This window comes from Lepisma saccharinum, chromosome 17 (assembly GCF_977018435.1).
Source record: "Lepisma saccharinum chromosome 17, izLepSacc3.1, whole genome shotgun sequence".
NCBI classification, from domain to species: Eukaryota; Metazoa; Arthropoda; class Insecta; order Zygentoma; family Lepismatidae; genus Lepisma; species Lepisma saccharinum.
This window is the reverse complement of record NC_139245.1, coordinates 41,603,789-41,616,564: the sequence shown is the minus strand read 5'-3', so window position 1 is coordinate 41,616,564 and position 12,776 is coordinate 41,603,789. Positions and strand designations below refer to the sequence as shown.

At 38.0% G+C, this 12,776-nt stretch overlaps 1 protein-coding gene across 2 annotated transcripts in view; it reads right to left on the bottom strand.

Moving 5' to 3' along the window:
• Positions 1–501: 501 nt before the first annotated feature.
• LOC146001696 (zinc finger TRAF-type-containing protein 1 homolog) overlaps positions 502–12,776 on the bottom strand; it is a 61,166-nt gene continuing 48,891 nt past the window's right edge. The window contains exons 4-6 of one of the 2 annotated variants that reach the window (XM_083139351.1): positions 10,664–10,824; positions 9,467–9,669; positions 502–1,962 (exon numbers count right to left, since the gene is read on the bottom strand). In XM_083139351.1, coding sequence (XP_082995477.1) covers positions 1,935–1,962; positions 9,467–9,669; positions 10,664–10,824 — 392 coding nt within the window. In that variant the 3' untranslated portion in view covers positions 502–1,934. Of the gene's footprint in view, positions 1,963–9,466; positions 9,670–10,096; positions 10,825–12,776 lie in introns of those variants that run through there. The other variant, XR_014443594.1, reaches the window with a different exon arrangement.

The window sequence follows — 12,776 nt, the reverse complement described above, 5'->3', positions numbered from 1 at the left end:
TGCCCCCAAAGCACGAAACTGATGTTAACTTTATAACAATACATGGCTTAGAAGTACAACAGAACAACACAGCATAAAAACAAAAATATAATAGATCGAATACAGAAAAGCACCCACATGCAGTATAGTTCAGAGTGTTGCAATCTCGCAATGAATATCAATGGGTGACACGTACCCCACTTGCCTAACAAAGCAAGGTGTAACTTGTGAAATATTTGCACAAATGAACTTATTTTTAAAACATGTTGTTGAAGGAACTGAAGTTTACTTTCATGGAGTGTGACCTTGATCTTGGGAGAATAAAAAAATATATATATTGCCAATTACATTCAGTATTGCCAATTTCCATTACAGTGAAATAATAAAGCTCCATTGTTTGTTGGTAAATTATTTAATAAAGTCATTTTGAGGAATAGTTTGCTCTCTTGACAACTTGTTGGTTAATACCTTTACATCTTTCATCCATGTCCTAATTATTGGTTGCAAACAAAAACAAATGTGTGTTTATTATTGTTATTTTATTGAAAGTTTACTACATATTTTTAGCAATATTACACAAGTATTGCTAGCTAGTGAACTCCACTTAAAAATGTTCCAATTCTTCCATTTTGTAAAATAAACATTTTGTAGCACCTGATATCACACAATTTCATAATGAACTTGAAATTCTGGTTTATATATTGACAGTTATATTTTCCTTATACCTAATGTTGAGTGTGTTACGTGAGTATATATGTAAGTTCTGATTTGCAAAATAAAATTTAAAAAAAAAACAATGTAAGTGGTAATATTATGCATTCAACTATGCAAAAGAAATTGCTACTCTAAGTGAATATTAAAACTGAAAACAAAAGTAACTAAATAGCAACTTACAACACAACTAACATAAGTCAAGAACACTACAGCTGGTATGGTTTATTATTTTTTAAAAAAAATCAAAACTCCTAGGAACAATGTGTGCTCGAATTGGTCTTGATTTGTACACCACGATCACACACCATTTATTAAGCACACGTGCTTATATTTGTGATTTTTCATTTCATAAACCAAATTTTTGCTCAGAAACAAACAATAATGAAACATGTAAAACAGTGAATACTATGTATGATACTACATATAGCTGCATGGATACTAATATTAATGTTTTAACATTAAAAAACATAACCTATTTATTGTATATAACAACAGCAACATACTACGGAAATAGAAAGACTATACGAGATTCAATATCCTTATAACCTATATTTATATTTTATAATAAATAATATTAGAAATATTCTTTCTGTTTCTACTCTTCTTGTTCTACCTACACAATATTTGGTACTAAATTGGTTTGTGAGGAAAAATAAATATATGAATATTTTACTAGTAAAGAAAATTAGAAGACAAGTGAAAAACAATACAAATTTCATTGTCATGTGAAGTTTCTTCTGCTTCTCTCGAAAACTAAAAATAAATCTCAAAAGTGACATGCTCATGCCTCAAATAGAATCTATAGCTACATATTACTTAATTTTTCATCTTCAATATATGGACACTACAAAAAAATCATAGCAATGAACATTTACACTATACAATCTTGAGATCCAACAAATCTGTTAATTACATATAAAGCCCTTTTTAATATATATATCCATGTAATATTTGACAACAAGAAAAATCTAGCATCCAAAGATATCTTCAATGTATATATTTTGCACCTCCAAGACATTAACTTGAAATTTGTATTTTACCCTTGTGGTATTGTGTACTACACGGAAGCCTTAAGTATGACTTTTGCATCCTAAAAATTGCAAGGACAAAAACCTGTTCTTTAGTTTTGTCTTCCATTTTTATATATGTACAAAATTTGACTATACACTTAAAGCCACAAAATACATGCTCCATCGAACATTTTCAAAAGCAAAACTCTATACAATCTACGTATCCATTTATTATTTTGACATTTGAAACATGATGAGCCTGAAAATAAAATACAAGAATATTTTATAATATATATTTATACAAAAAAAAAATGAACATGCATAATGCAATACCAAACAAGTAATCTTGAAAACTATTACTAAGTAATGAAGAAGTTTTCTTGGGATATCAGCCAGGTGATTTCCGGATAGGGTTCCGAGCTTTCGAGAGCTAACGTCACTCTCATCTTCAGGTTTTGAAGTGCAAAGAATAGTTAGGGTACGGTTATATGTGTTTGATGTGAGAGGGGTATGGTGTAGGTGGTTGGCCAATCAGATGCAGTCTCTATGTCGGCGTTCCCAGTCGACTATCGCTAACCAGCCTGGGTCCAGTTCTAGTCCTGTGTCCCTGTTCAGGTTTTCCTTTTCCACGTGTATGGCTATTGCTTCTTTTATGATCCTGTCTCAGTAATTGGATGATTTATTTTATTGATGATCTTGGTGGTTGTGAAGTCAATTCTATGGCCCTCCTGGATGGAATGTTCTGCCAACCCTGATTTTTCTGAATGAAAATTCTTGATGCATCTGGTGGCATGTTCTTTGCAGCGATGTTAGATTGCCCTCCCTGTTTGTCCGATGTAGGCTTTAACACAGGTACAGACGGTATGGTAAAGCCTGGGTGTCTTCTGTCCTAGGTCGTCTTTATGGTTTTAAAGTTGGCTTCTGACTTTCTGTGGTGGTTTGTGGATTGTCTTAATGTTGTGCTTTGAAAGAAGGCAGCTGATGACTGTGGAGAGGTTTCCAGTCTATATGATGATGGCTACCTTCTTCTCTTCTTGGCCATATGGGGGTTCTGGGTTTCTTTGTTGTTTATTCTTGTTGTGCATTACTCGCTCTAATGTATTGTTGATGATGCCCTCAGTGTATCCATTCTGTCTGAAAGCTTATTTTATCTTGAAGGTGCTCTGCGTCGCTGATGGAGATGGACTGGTGAAACAACAGAGAGTACAGTTGATCGCTGCGCTGGATGGTGAAAACTCTTGGCATTAAGGTATAGGTCAATGTGAGTAGGTTTCCTGTATACACTGTGTCCTAAGGTCCCATCCGGTTTGCATCTGATGAGGATGTCCAAAAACGCTGGTGCTGGTTGTTGAGATGATCCAGGAATGTCTGTTGCTCTGCTTCGCCATGCAGTCTGATGACAAAGGTGTCGTCTACATATCTGTAAAATTCAGGTTTCTGTGGAGCTGAACTGAGTGCATCATGTTCGAAGTTCTCCATGAAGAAATTGACTATTGCAGGCATCCCATTGCCACTCTGTTAGTTTGTTTGTAGTACGAGGCACATGTAAGAAAAAAAAGGGCTGATAATTTTTTAAGCAGAGTTGGCAACACTGATGAAGTTGAGCATGCGCAGGGGCATGCCCTAGTATTCTGTGCTTGCAACAGAGATAGAATCGTCGGAGTGGGGTTGTGTACGTGCGAGTAGCAGTAAGGCGAAATGGCTGCCGTAATACAAAATCCCGCCAAAGTGAAGTGAGATCTGTCGTATGATTTCTGAATGGCAAAGGACAGAATGCAGCTGACATCCATCGGAAATTGTGTGCCATTTATGGACCGACAGTGATGAGTGAAGGGAAGGTCAGGCAATGGTGCAGAGAGTTTTGGGAAGGGCGTTCAAATGTTCATGACTATGAGCGTAGCGGAAGGCCTAGTGTTCAGGCGGATGATCTGGTGGAACGCGTTAACAAGAAAGTGCGTTCCAATTGCCGGTTCACAATATCTGAACTCCCCAAAAAGTTTCCAGAAGTGTGTGCGAAAACAGTGCATCAAATTGTGACTGACAACCTGGGGTATCACAAACTGTGTGTGAGGTGGGTACCAAAAATGCTGACAGACGCTCACAAAGATCAAGGAGGACAGCTGCACGTGCTTTTTTGGCCCACTGGGGGGAGGGTGGGGATGACCTCTTTTCACACATAGTGACGGGAGATGAAATGTGGATATCGTACGCCACTGGGGAGTCGAAGCAGCAGTCAATGCAATGGCGGCCCTCTGGTTCTCCTAAAGCGAAGAAATTCAAACACATACCATCAGTTGACAAAATCATGGCAACTTTGTTTTGGGACCAAAAGGTGTGATTTATGTGGAATTCTTGGAACCAGGATGAACAATTACAGCAGAGGTGTATTGCAAAACACTGAATAATCTGCGACGTGCCATCCAAAATCAGCGGAGAGGAATGCTACGCTCTAGAATTTTTCTGATCCATGACAACGCCCACTCACACACAGCTGCTCGTACTGTTGAGACAATTCAAAGATTTCGATGGAAACTATTCAATCATCTCCCTTACAGCCCCGACCTTGCCCCAAGCGATTTTTCTCTTTTTCTTCACCTGAAAAAGTGGCTTGCATCGAAGCATTTCAACGACAGTGACATGCTCAAGATATCAGTTCTGGACTAGCTCCACTCTCAGGCGGCAGATTTTTAAGCAGAGGGTATACATAAGCTTGTGCCACGCTATCAGAAATGTCTGGAGGTTAATGGTGACTACGTTGAAAAATAGCCAAGGTATGTACTTGTTTATCAATCACAATAAATTTCTTCTATCATTTTCTTGTTTTTTTTTAAAAAAATATCAGCCCTTTTTTTTGGCATGTGCCCCATACTTGCCCTTGTAGCTTAAGTAGGTTGAAGTCCGGGTGTGTTTGAAGAGGCTGATGATGTCTGGTGCGAAGTGTTACTCTAACAGTTTCAAGGAATCTTGTAGAGGCACTCTGGTGAAGAGCAATACTACGTCAAAGCTAACTAGAAGGTTGCCGGGAGAAGTTCTGATGTTCTGCAGGGTGTTGATGAAGTCCGATGATTTCTTGGACATGCTGCTGGCACTTGCTCGTCAGAGGCTGGAGTTGTGCCATTAGGAATTTGGTCAGTCTGTAGGTAGGGCATCAAATGGCGCTGACGATAGGTGTTGGTACAGCAGCTTTGTGCATTTTGGGAAGGCCGTAGAGTCGTGGAAGTACGGTTCCATTGGGTGTTAACCGGTCCCCGGTTTCTTTCGGCAGTGTGGATTTCTTCAGTAGAACACTGGTTTATCTCTCTATTGCAGCTGTGGGGTCTCGGAGTAAAGATTGGTATGTGATTTTGCTGTGGTACTCTGTATTCAAGTATAAAAGCAGAATTTCCTTTGTCTGCTGGTAGAATGATAATGTCCTGGACTTCTCTCAGTTGCTTGAGTGCATCTTATTCTGCTGCTGTGATGTTCAGCTTCGGCGGAGTGGCCCTTTTAAGGGCCACGTGCACTTCTCAACGTACGTCCTGAGCAGCTGTGGCTGGTAGGTCTTTTACGGCTTGCTTGATGCTGCTGATTATGTCTGTGGTTGGAATGGTCTTAGGAGCTGGGGCGAAGTTCAATCCCTTCGACAGGATGGAGATAGTGGCTTCGTCAAAATAGTTTGTCCGTCAGGTTTACAACGGTGCGGTAGTGTTCTGTCGGTTTTGCCGGTCGGCTGTCGGTTGACCCAACCTGGCTAGCGATAGTTCACTGGGAGCGCAGAGGTCATAGAGTATAACCATACCCTAACAATTCTCTGCACTTCAATCCTTGAAGATGAGAGTGACGTTAGCTCTCGGAAGCCTATCCGGAAATCACCTGACTGATATCCCGAGAAAACTTCTTCATCATTTGCCGCCAGGAAAGCTTCAAGATTACTAATCCTAAGTAGTCTACTAGTTCTAGGAATGGCTATGTATCCTAGTTGCTTTAATTTACTTTAGTTGCTTTAATTTACTTATCACAAAAGACCAATCTTCAAGAAACTATTACTTTTTTGAAACAAATTCACAAAAAAAATTAAAAAACTGACCCCCTGCACACAAACATATTTTTTTAAAAATTTCATCTGTCCATTGACCCCTACTTAACACACAATGGTGACAACAGGGTATGACAGTAGGACATGTGTATCTATGCACGTACCTACAATAAAACAATATTTTCCTAGACTGAGGTGCTTATTGGCACCTATGATGCTTTTCTTTGTATTGCATAATCCTATTATTATTATTGGTGACAATGAACTACTGAATTATCATCAATAAAACTTAGCACATTGTAGGAAGCTGAGTCAGGGTTGCTACGATTTTTTTGATTATGAAATTCCCTGACATTTCCAGGTTTTCCAGTCCAAAAATGAAATTTTTCAAGACATGTTTATCATCATGATTTTTGCTTTTGAAATTTGTTTTTTCAATTAAAAATATAATAATTTAATTATTAAGAATATTCACTTTCACAACTTTTTCTTAGAAAATTTCATTCTACACACAAGAACACGTGAAAATTTGAAGAATAAAATGCAAAATTACAATCGGCATCAAACGTATTGGGTGCTACAATCATGTGCATCTAGCCTTCAGGCAAAGGTAACAGAGGTACATTAACAGATCTCCACAATATAAAAACAACAGAAAACGTTCATAAACCATTCACAATTTTTCATTTTCTGGCGGATTTATAGTGTCATAGAAAATGCTGCTTTTTTGCTTACATTTGTAAGTACACAGCATCTGAAGAATTTTTTGTTGCATATAGGAATTCTATAGAAAATGCCAACAATCCTATAGAAAATGCTAACAAGACTTAAGATCTATAAAATAATAGACAACAACCTATAACCATCACCAACCTTTCCCATAATTAGATCATATTGTCAATTTACTTTAGTTATCAATCAGAAATCTGGAATGCAAATTTTACTTTGATAATCTTTCTAATATCTAGTATTATAAAAGTGAAAATTTATTACAGAAATTCAAAGGAACCATAATTTTGCACAAGACTGAGAATCATAATAACAAAAGAAACAAGTTTCTAAACTGAATCACAAGAACCGAATCAAGAAGTGGAAGTGAACTGCTGGTTCATTTTACAACTTTTTCTCTTGGAGAGACTATGTAAATTCCAGATGATCTGCAAGTACTGCTATTAGATTTTTTATTCGCATTAGTTTACTGCAGGGGTCACCACAAATTTTTTTTGAAAAAAATTTAAACATCTTCATCTCTCGTTTTTTTTTTTTTTTTTTTTGAATGGGATAACAATTTCCTTTTCACACGAATACGATACTTTGAGGGAAAAAATGAACTTTTCGTGCAGCCCATCTTCAGAGGCTTGCAAGCAGGAAAAGCTCAATTCCCCTGAAGCTTATTGGCAAAGTAATTGTAGACGTACAATTTCAGTTTTTCACATAGGCGTGCGCACGCTCACCTAATACTCTCACACAGAAATTTAGTGTACAAGATTTTATCACAGTTATTAAACAATATTATGCTCTTAAAAATTAAGTATTTTAAAGCCGATGAAAGTTCCAAGCAGCTACGGAAGAGAGACGAAAGTGCATTATTTCCTATGTAATTGAATTATCCAACTTCGTTCTCTAGCAAATTTCTTGTTATTAATACCCCCACACACTTTATTTGTTAGTTATGTTACCTCTATATGTTTTCAGAATAAATTGCCAATACATTGGATTGGAAATCAGTAGCAACAATTGGGTGCCAAAACTTTTTGTGGAGAAAAGTGAGGGGTTAACTGGCCCACAAATGGCCGTCACTATTGGAAATGAATAATTATGTGTAGTTGTTTTGAATCTGCTGTACGAAACCATGTTTATATGTAAAATAGTCTCTGAACTACAGAGAGGTGAAATAAAGGAAAGGTGCAAAGAACATTGGTGCCACGAAAGTTTGAATTCTTCTAATACAGTGATTTTCAGTGGGTCCGGACAAACCCTACATACAACTCCTGTTCCAGACCATCAATACAATAAAACTGAAGATGAAATGTTTTTTTTCTTTCTCCAATTGAACTTTCATCAAGGCTTTGCCCCCCCCCCCCCAATCAGAGAGTCTGCACACACCTATGGTTTTTCATTATCTTTAAGAATGTTAAGGTTTTTGACATGGCGATAATTACATAATGACAGTAGCTAGTATTATGTGACGGCAGAGAATCAAATCAAAGTTGCTTGTTTATTTAAATACTCCACATTGCTTCAATTGATTGATCCATTGATGTGGTTTATTTTACTTAGCTTTTCTGCCACTTTTGGCTAATCACAAAGATGTGGGTGATTGGTGAAAAGATGAAATGGATGCAATAACACTCGCAAACCCACAAGGACAGCACACAACACGAGCCCCATGGAGGATTATAATGGCCATGGGTCGATGCCAGAGCCTTACTAGTCTGCAAAATGCAGTACAGGGTGTACTATAAGGGTGGATCCCTATTCTACTTGTGCTAGAATTTTCATTTTGTGCAGTATTAACAACTGATATGTCCATAGTGTGCATGTAAAATTACATGTCAGTATGTGTTTCTTCTTTTAAAGTGCTTGAATGATTGGAAGTGGTGAGTCAGTAGCAAAATGGAGCCTATTGAGTAGAGGGCTGTAATTAAAAGAAGGTGATGATGCCTACTGAAATTCAAAATGATATGTCTACAACTATGGGGAAACTGCTGTGTCTTATGATGCCATAAAAAGATGGTTCCGGGAGTTTAAATGAGGGAGAAGATCCTGTGAAAATGAATATGGCAGTGGCCCTTCAAAAACTGTGACAACAGAAGAGAACATCAATAAATACATGATACAGTGAAGTAAAACTGACGCATGACCACCAGGGACATAGCAGAGGAAACTGGCTTCTCATACCATAAAGTGTAAAATATTTCGACAAAGGAAAATAACTGCACGATGGGTACCCACGATGTTGACCACAAGCGTAAGAGGATTGTGCTTTTGATTCAACATTTAAGAAACTTTTGGATGGACAAACAAACATTTCTCGACAGACACATTACAATGAACGAGTCATGGCATTATCATTATGACCTCAAAACCAACTTCAAAGCAAGGAAGGGAAACATGGTTCCTGTCCCCTAAGAAGAAATTCAAGGTGATGCCATCACTAGGCAGCCATGTTGTGTTTTTTTTTGGGATGTACAATGTGATCTTGGTGGATTATTTGCAGGAAGAAGCCACAGTAACAGATCCTTATTATGCTGATTTCATTATAAAATTATGTGCTGCAATCAAGGAGAAACGTGAAAAGTTGAGGTGGGAAGTGTTCCTTCATCACGACAATGTTCCCAGCCATAGGGCGTGTGCTACAATGGCTACAATTAATAATGCAGGCTTGGAATTGCCTGACAACCTGCATATTCACCAGATCTGGCACAGGGTCACTAGAGATTGTTTCCAAAACTGTGTGGGAAGAGATTTTCATCGGATAATGAAGTAATAGAGGCTGAAAATGGGTCTTTTGCCGAGGTTAGACAACCCTTCTTCCTGGAAGAGGTAGAAAAGTTGGAGCATCGTTGGGACAACTGCATCAGAGACTGTGTCGAAAAATTAGATAAGAATATTGTACGTTTCCCATATGGACATCGGTCAAGGGTGGAGCATAGGGATCAACCCTTGTATGCGGAAGAGAAAGGGTGGGTCACCCCTTACACCCCACACACATTGCATAAAACGTGGACAGAATTATTTCACTCACCTGAAATGGATTGCTTTGGTAGCAAGCAACCGATTGCACTCATCTGAATCGCTTAATGGAAGATGGAGGTATGGACTTTCGTTCTCTTGATCTGTAAATTCGAACTTATGGATCTTGGACACAACTTTCATGTCTCCAAATGGACCCTTCAGAATCATGTAGTAGATATTTAATGGACATGTTGTCTTTGTTTTCAAAATCAGCTGAAACAATAGAAAGTCAATGAAATTTTTTTTAAGCCATGTAATTAGAATATTATCTGAAACAAAATTATAAATCCTGTATTTTTTCCTCACCTTGAAAAGGAGTTGAATATAACAGCAGATTTAAACACTTTTCGACCTTCAAGAATATGTTTTATGAGCATTCTAACTTTTTTTAAAAGCTTCATGTGACAACTTTACTTGTAAAAAATAAAGGAAAGCAATTACTGCAGTGGAAATAAATTAAGTAAAACTGTATTTGAAGCAGCCTTGATAAATATATGAATGCTTTTAAATATTTACTTGTTTGTAAAGTGTTTTGTCCACTATACTTTATTAGATCATTCAACATTCCAAAGTTATGTTCTGGCTACAAAGTGCTGTACTGTGTAACTCACTCACACACACATTTACAGTATTTAAGTACCTGATCTCCTTTACCAAACACATGTATTGGTTGCGGACTGTAGACAAGTGACCCAAATGGCTTATCTTCTTTGCAGTCCTGGATATCTTGGTTACGATTTAATTCTTCTTCTTGGAACTTCCAGTTGAGCCACAGCGGTAATTGCAGATCGGCCACAAGAATGCTGTTATAAAACAAGTAATATTTTTGGTGGGAACGAGATAAGGACGTAACAAAAGGAGCTCGGGTGATGGTAAAGTGGCAGGGTGCGTGTTTGATGCTTCATATCCAACCATAGGCTTCTGGGTTGGTTGAATGATTGGTGATATCCAAAGATGGCAGTCGGGCAGGTGACAGAGCTCCGTATCAAAGCTCTTTGGTTCAGCAGTGGTTGGGCATCGGCGAGAACTGTTGAAGACACCTCCGCACACCTCCCACCAACACCATGATGGTCCTATTGGGTAACATCAGTACTATCTGTGAGACTTGTTAGTTAATAATGAACATTTAATCAGGGATAAGCATGTACTTTCCCCTCCTTACCTTCATCCAAACAGACATCGTGTCTCATTTAAACCTCAACATTACCTGGTATGTCATATGCCTTTCACAACTCTGAGTTGGGTCCCTCTGATTATTGTTGATTCGTGCCTTCACCACCCACTGGTTATTAAATGCACCAAATCTGCTGGTTTCGTAAAACAGTTTATGCACAAACTCGTCCGTCCTGTAAGGCTTCATCTGCAGATCTGTTAAAAAGCCAAAGAAAAAAGTTTGTGAATTTTAGCACATGCTCAACACTTTCTTTAGTCACATCAAATTGAAGAATCAGACCTGTACATGTTGGCTTCTTCAGAAGACTTTGATGTTGCATCACATAAATCCATGTTTAAAAGATAGGTGTACAGGGTAGGTCAAAAGTCATGATCAGATATGCTTTATAGTGCAAGAATGTGTCATTCACAAGCAAAATTGACTTATAAAGTGGTCACAGATTCAGAGGAATGTTTATCCTCCTCACATACTTTGTGTGGTAACAATTCATCTGTTTTTAAATAGAGTTCAGTCAATCCCAGTACTGTGGTTGAAAGTCAGGTTTTCTGAATTCATATAAATTATGATACTAGCAAAATTTGCGTGAATTTAGTTGAGAAATTGTAACTAGGATACACAGACATTCGTAGAACTAGTAGACTACTTAGGAATAGGTGGCAACACTACTCTTTTCACAACAGATCACTGGTGTTCGCAGAGGGCTACAGCTCCATCTCAAATTTTGAAAAAATAAATATTTTCAAATAAACGCAGCGAAGAACTTGGGATGGACCAGAGTTGTAACTGCAAACTCTCCTTAAAATGAACAGGCAATTGGCAGAAATTTGAGAGGAATTATTTTGGTATTGCATAATGCATGTTAATATTTTTGGTATGATAAACTATGAGGCAGTTTTCAACTACACCAGACCTGCAATTATTACATATTTACACATCTTAATTGCACCTGTCTTTCATTTTGTCAGTACTCAGGTTTCATGAACATGATTTTCTTCTGCGCCCAGCATTTCTGAGACTGGATAGTCTGCCAAATAAATCAAGGCAACTGAACACATTGCTACTTTTTTACAGTATTTGCTATTCACCAACAAATTAGGCCACTTTTATGTGCTAGAGCAGCGATTCTCGAGGTGTGCTCTGTGGAGCCCTGGGGCTCCTCAAGGGCTTTGCAGAGGCTCCGGAAAGTCACTCATGAATATCGTGAAAACTCACCTTCATACCTGCCTGTCATTAGTTACAAACTTCCAGTCTTTTTTTTTATAACATATTATGCAATAATTATTTTCTTTAAATAGACATAAACATCATTTCATATGTGTAAAAATATATACCTGTCCCTCTACGTGAATTTAGGGGGAGAAGAAAGTGCCTTGCGTCCCCTTCTCCAAAAGTTGGTGCCTATACTGATGGGCATAGGAAAAAATGTCTTCTCTTTGGGTGAAAAGGGCTCCACGGATTAAAAAGTTTGAGAACCGCTCTACTAGATAATGGAAATGTACACAGATGCTCCATGGAGACATCATGCTCAAGACTAGATTGATTGATTGGGTGTTTTAAGTCCACTTTATGTACAGTAAGGCTAATTGGGACTGGACCTACAGTTTAAAGTGGGATTCGAACCACTCTGTGCCTCCACCGGGTATCGAACCTGGGACCCCTTGATTACAAGGCAACGACGCTACCACTGCGCCATCAGGAAAGCCCCTCAAGGCTAGATTTAAATTTGTCAACTTTAGCAGTGTAAAAATGAAACCTGCTCCAAAACTATCTGTGAATATTTTACAGATTGGGTGGAGAATATTGTAATTTCTGAAACACAAACACCCTAGAGATTACGAGATATGAAACAGATTATAAAATGTTTTTCTTCAACAACTATTCATCATGATATGTTTAGGCTGGGCCCCATGGCAGAGTGGTTAGCACATTGTGCTACAATGCCAGGGGTCCTGGGTTCGAATCCTGGCCTGGGCATGGATGTTTGTGAGTGTCCATTCATCAATTTCACCATATCATCACTCAGCCCCATCTTCGCAAATTAGCCAAATGTGGCACAAAAGACGAAGTAAAATAAATCAATCAATTCATGATATGTTTACACATAAAACAAAGGCTCATATTTACTAACCACAGCAAGAAGTGTGAT